The following is a 6,000-nucleotide window of genomic DNA, read 5'->3' as shown; positions in this document are numbered from 1 at the left end:
AATGGAGTGGTACCCTGGGGACCCCTTGCCAAGCTCAGCACTGTTGACACACCAGAATCACATGAGTGCTGACCCCAAGGAAGAGTCACCAGGGGTCAGGGGGGATCCATGCTCCAAATGTGTGAGACCAAAAGAGAAGGTCAGACTGATATTCAATGACCTTCAATGTGCACTGAGAAGCTAGTGCTCGGGGAGACCCCAACACAGTAAGACTAGGTACAGGGCCTGGTGACTGATAGCATAGCCCCTCTCATCCTGCTTTGGGCTAGAGCTCCTTCCACATGACTCAGTGTCTCCCCAGCCAGCCTGTGTGATAATCCTGAGAGCAGAGGCTGGGACTCAGTCTCCCCTGGAGCCCCGCCTTCCTAAAAGCACCCTGCAGAGGTCTAAGGAAACACACACCATTTTGTGTTAGCGTCAGAAAAATCATAGCTTCCCAATCTCTCCTCCTCGTGTGTGGGTAGACCTAGTTTTCACCCCTCCGAAACATGTGCTGTCACTCTAGGTGGACAAGCCTGTGGCCGGCACGCGTTCTCACACCCTGCTGCAGGCATCTGATAGTACGACCCCTACGAAGGGCAGCTTGACAAGCTCTCAGAATTACACAGGCACGCTCCTGTTGACCCAGCAACCCGCCCCCTGGAACGTATACTTCATTTATACTTCCGCAAATGTGAAACGAAATGCAAGGTTCCTCATTGCAGTGTGTCAGAACAAAATAAACAACCTAAATGTTCATCAACAGGCTCTGGGTTAAATAAACCATGATACATCCATAGAACAAAGCGCTAGACTGTTCTAAAAACAAGGAGGAAGCTTCTTACGTACTGATAGGGAAAAAATTCCAAGATATATTGCTAAATGGAAAGAGAGCAAGGTGGAAGATGGCATGCGGTTTAAAATAAATACCAATTTTAATATACACGTAAAAGACACAGGTTAGCTCTGGAGGGATCAAAGGGTGGGTGGCTAGGAACGAAGAGTCAAGGGCACGAGTCATTGCATGTGCTTTTGAAACTGTTGGCTTATGAATCATATAAAGACCTTACATATTAAGAAAGTGACTGTATTGCAGTAAACACTTAAATGTCTTGCTCCGGGTATCTGAGCTGGCCTTCCGCCTCAGCAAAGGCAGCAGCTCTGGCAAAACGGTTTTCTTTCTTTCTTTCTTTCTTTCTTTCTTTCTTTCTTCCTTCCTTCCTTCCTTCCTTCCTTCCTTCCTTCCTTTCTCTTTTTTTTTTTTTGAAGATTTTATGTATTTATTTGACAGAGAGAGAGACAGCCAGCGAGAGAGGGAACACGAGCAGGGGGAGTGGGAGAGGAAGAAGCAGGCTCCCAGTGGATCAGGGAGCCCAATGCTGGGCTCGATCCCAGGACGCTGGGATCAGGCCCTGAGCCGAAGGCAGACGCATAACAACTGAGCCACCCAGGCGCCCCCAAAACGGTTTTTCAATCTCCATAATGGGCCTGAGCAAAAGCCTGGCCCCAGGCACAGGTGCACGATCCTGGACTCCCACCCCTGCTGCGGCCTCTGATCGCACCCACGCAGCATCCGAAGGGTCTGCTGAAGTCCAGGAACCAGACTTGTCCAAAGAAAGACACACACAGCCCTGCTCTCCACAAATACTTCTATCCCAAGAACTGCCAGCCCACTTCGACCACCTAAGCCCCTCACTGCTGAGGATACAAGGAGCTGAATGGAAGGATGAACACATACCTCCACTTTCCAGGGTCGATCTGGACTAGCCTGGGTCTCCCGGCCACCACCCCCCCCAAACACGTTCCGTTCCCACTCTCTCCAGACCCATGACGCTGCGTGCACCCGCTCACCAAGGGCTCACTACCTGAGTGGCTGCTCATCAGGCGGACGGCCTTGGCCTTGGCCTTGGCCAGCTCCAGGGCGGTGATCCACTGCTGCCGCTCCACCTCCGAGCTGGCCTTGAGGTGGTAGGTCCTTGCCCCACTGGTCAGCACGATACCGCAAGAGTCCTCCGTGTCAAAGTGCGCGGTGGACAGGTTGATGGTGCCACGGCAGGTGTGGGCCATTTCACCCTGATTTCTGTAGGATGCAAGAGAAGGTACGGGGTGAGGCTCCCGAACTCAATAGCTCTAGACTGAAGAAAGCCTCAAGGCAAGTCCTCAGAATCTCAGACCCTTCGAGCTGGGAGAGACCCTGGAGTCAGAGCTGGGAGATGATGCCTGACGGGACTGACCGGAAGGGGCTTGGCTGAGGGGTGCTCAGCAGGGAGATGGCAGAGGGAGGAGGCCTGCATCAGTGCCAACTGCAGGGTATGCCTGCAGGGGGCTGAGCCCTTGCAGACACCAGGAGATGGAGAAGAATGACCGTCTAGGGTCCTGCAGTCTAGACCTCTAAGTCCATCCCAGCCTCCTTCCACTGAGTCTCAGCACCACGGCGTTGGAGCAGGATGGAAATCTGCCACTTAAAAATGAGATTAGGGACCTGGAGCTTCAGGGGACGAACTTGGAGGCACACCCTGGCAGGAGTGACCTGGGAACAGAGATCTGCAGAGCCAGGATGCCACCACACCAACTGAGAAGAAGGCAATGGCTGGCCTAACACAGTGGGACCTCATGACAGGGACTGACTCTCTGTTGGTTAGAAGATTGTGGAGCTAGGGTCGCCTGGGTGGCTCAGTTAAGCATCTGCCTTCTGCTCAGGTCGTGATCCCAGGGTCCTGGGATCGAGTCCTGCATCGGGCTCCTTGCTCAGTGGGGAGCCTGCTTCTCCCTCTGCCTGCCGCTCCCCCTGCTTGTGTGTGCGCTCGCTCTCTCTCTCTGACAAATAAATAAAATCTTCAAAAAAAAAAAAAAAAAGATTGTGGAGCTAATGGTACCAAAGTAAGGGAAAGCGGAGGTGGCTGAAACATGGGCCATTTCCAGCTGTGGCCAATGTCTGAAAACGGAGATGCAGCCATCATGACTGGATCTACTTAGCTCACTCCTTCACACACCCAAAGGAAATTCAGACCCTCATGACATACGAAACTTCCTTCCACAGAGAGTGTTGGAAAAGGAAGAGCCATGGGTCAGCATGTAACACTGCCGGTGACAGGAGCTCATTTGGCGATTCTGCTGCCCTTTGATGCTCCCTCATTTCCCCCAGCTGTTCCTCATCTAGTTATTCTCTTGATTCTTTTCCCAGTTCGATCTTCTTAAAGATTGACTGATGGATTTTTAGAGAGAGAGCACACACACAGGTGAGCAGGGGTGGGGCAGAGGGAAAGGGAGAAGAGAATCTCAAGCAGACTCGCCGCTGAGCATGGAGCCCAACAAGGGGGCTGGCTGTGGGGCTCAATGCTGGGCTCACAACCCTGAGATCATGTCCTGAGCCAAAATCAAGAGTCAGGATGCTTAACCCACTGAGGCGCCCCTCTTCTACCAGTTCTAAAGTCAAATGACTTGACACTCAGTAAAACATTCAGCTTTCGTGTGAACAGTGGCCGCCTTTTCTAATTCCCTCCTGCTTTGGTTACATTCCTTAGAGAAGATCAAGTAGTTTATATCTGAGGAAAGGTCCAGCTCATAGGTGCTGACGTCTTCCACTTGAAGGAGACTACTTCTAATTTATGAAACCGGCAAGGTTGGGCATGCCTGTTGGAAGCTCACCCTTTGAGATTCAAGCACTTTTAGACTAGACCTGTTCACATGTTAAACAGTCTAGTAATTAACCAAAAATGCCATGTGGCTCAGCTCAAAAAGGAAGGGGGGCTGACTGTTCAAGACAGAGGGAACTGAAGAGGCAAAGACCATGAGGCCAAATGGAGCTTACAGCTTTCAGAGAATAGGGAAAAGCTCCATGTGGCTGGAGCACTGAGAACAACAGAGTGAATGAGAGAAAGATGAAGCTAGAAAACTGTGTAGGGACCAAAGGTAATTATTTAGACTTTTATCTCAAAACTAAAACAGCGGGCCTCATGGGCCTCATGCCAAGAGAAGGGATGGCCAAGAGTTACAGAAATTCCTATAGAAAATGGGGAACAGAAGTACCTAGAGTGAGATGGGATATGCAAGCCTGGCCACTGTGGGGTATCAGGGCTGGGCTGGAAGTTACCCAGTGGATATGGTACTGGATTACAACCCGTTGACTAAAATAAATACTCCTGAGTCCATGCGGATGTAAGTAAATAGTCGAAGGGATAAATAAATGGGGGAAAGGGACAGATTTTCCTTAATAAAAATAGACGTGATCATAGAAATAGAAAATCACTGACTGCAATGTGGGAGTCTGGATTAGATTATAAAATTTTTTAAAAAGACATTAGAGAAAAACTTGTGGAGTATGAATAAAGTCAGCGGTTTAGTTAATAGTATCGTACAATGTTAATTTTCCACTTCTGACAATTGTGCTTTGCTGAGGTAAGATGTTAACACGAGGGGAAGCTAGATGAAGGGTATGTGAGAACTCTCTGTACCTGCAAGTTTTCTATAAGTCTGAGTTTTTTTCTTTTCTTTTTCATCTTGTTAGTAGTAGATCACCAGTTTATTATAAAAGTACACAACTCAGGAATAGCCAGATGGAAGAGATACATAGGATAAGGTATGGGGAAAGGGTATGGGGTTTCCATGTTCTCTGAACGTGCCACTGTCCCCAGATCTCCACACAGTCACCAACCTGGAAATTCTCCAAACTGCGGTCTAAGTTACTTCAAAATTAAAAATAATTTTTTTTAATATTGCCATCACACTCTGCCCAGGACCACAGCTGATATGAAATCTTGTATCCAAAGCCCGAATTCACTTGCCCTCAGGCTTAGTGACAGGGTTAGAGATATTCCCAATGTCACTGAAGGACCGAAGCCTGAAGCCCCCATCACAACTTCTGGTTCTGGACTAGGCTCTACACAGAGTGAGGTGAAGGCACTTTAAAAATCACTAGAAAGAGAAGAGTAGAGTGGTGGGTAAGGCTCAAGGAGGGAGGGAGAATCTCCCAGTCAGGACAAACTGAAAACCGAAATTCAAAACCTGTGAAGAAAATCAATGCTAACGAAGAAAATAATATAATTATATATATTATATATAATTATTATATTATTATTATTATATAATAATAAGTCAAATGCTCGGCAGATGAATCACTTCAGACAAAAAAAATGGATCTATTAGAACAACATTTTTAAATGAACATAAATAGGCTTAATATTCTCAAAGATGAAGGAATAACATCAATAAAGAGCAATAATTTGTGAAACAAAAGCCGGTGAAAACAAAACAAGAACAAGCACACATGAAAACTTAATAAGAGCATTTCAGCAAATGAAAATATAGCAGATAAACTTTACCAGTCACCCAGCATCCACATCTAAATTTAATCTTAGCTCTGTAAGTAGAGCTACTTTTCTTTTTTTTTCTTTTTAAGATTTATTTATTTATTTATGTGACAGAGAGAGACAGCCAGCGAGAGAGGGAACACAAGCAGGGGGAGTGGGAGAGGAAGAAGCAGGCTCCTAGCGGAGAAGCCTGATGTGGGGCTCGATCCCAGGTCCCTGGGATCACGCCCTGAGCCGAAGGCAGACGCTTAATGACTGCACCACCCAGGCACCCCGAGCTACTTCTCAGTAAAAGACTTGAGGAGGTTAATTTTTCAGTTTTACTTTTCTGCATTATTGGAAGAAATTATATAGAGGCACATGTGAATTTAGGAATTAAAGGTCCATTAAAATCATCAAGGTCCAATACATTTTCTTGTCGTGGAATTTAACTCTGTTCTTTTTTCTTTCACTTAAATGTTTTGTGGTCAATCCATTCTCCACCAGTAGCCAAAGAGATATTTTTTTTTTGTCCTGTTACTCAGCTTTTTAAAATTTCAGTGCCTTCAAATTAAGTCCCAAAATGGTCTAAAATTTGGGGACATTTCCTAAAATGCAGGTTGTTTTTTGGGGGGGAGTGGTGCACCTATCCATATTGTATATAAAAGTTTTTGTTTCTTCCATTGTGAGTTCCGGCTGAGGCAACCCTTCCTGTGAGAGTCGACCTTCTAGG

At 46.9% G+C, this 6,000-nt stretch overlaps 1 protein-coding gene across 1 annotated transcript in view; it reads right to left on the bottom strand.

Annotated features, from left to right (window-relative positions):
- Window positions 1–1,671: 1,671 nt before the first annotated feature.
- Window positions 1,672–6,000, bottom strand: part of LOC103681120 — a 51,817-nt gene continuing 47,488 nt past the window's right edge. Inside the window, exon 6 of the mRNA XM_040619412.1 lies at window positions 1,672–2,059. Coding sequence (XP_040475346.1) covers window positions 1,672–2,059 — 388 coding nt within the window. The remainder of the gene's footprint in view (window positions 2,060–6,000) is intronic.

Source organism: Ursus maritimus, unplaced genomic scaffold, assembly GCF_017311325.1.
Source record: "Ursus maritimus isolate PB19 unplaced genomic scaffold, ASM1731132v1 scaffold_33, whole genome shotgun sequence".
Taxonomy (NCBI): domain Eukaryota; kingdom Metazoa; phylum Chordata; class Mammalia; order Carnivora; family Ursidae; genus Ursus; species Ursus maritimus.
Note: the sequence above shows the minus strand (reverse complement) of the source record. Positions and strands in the feature narration are given on the sequence as shown.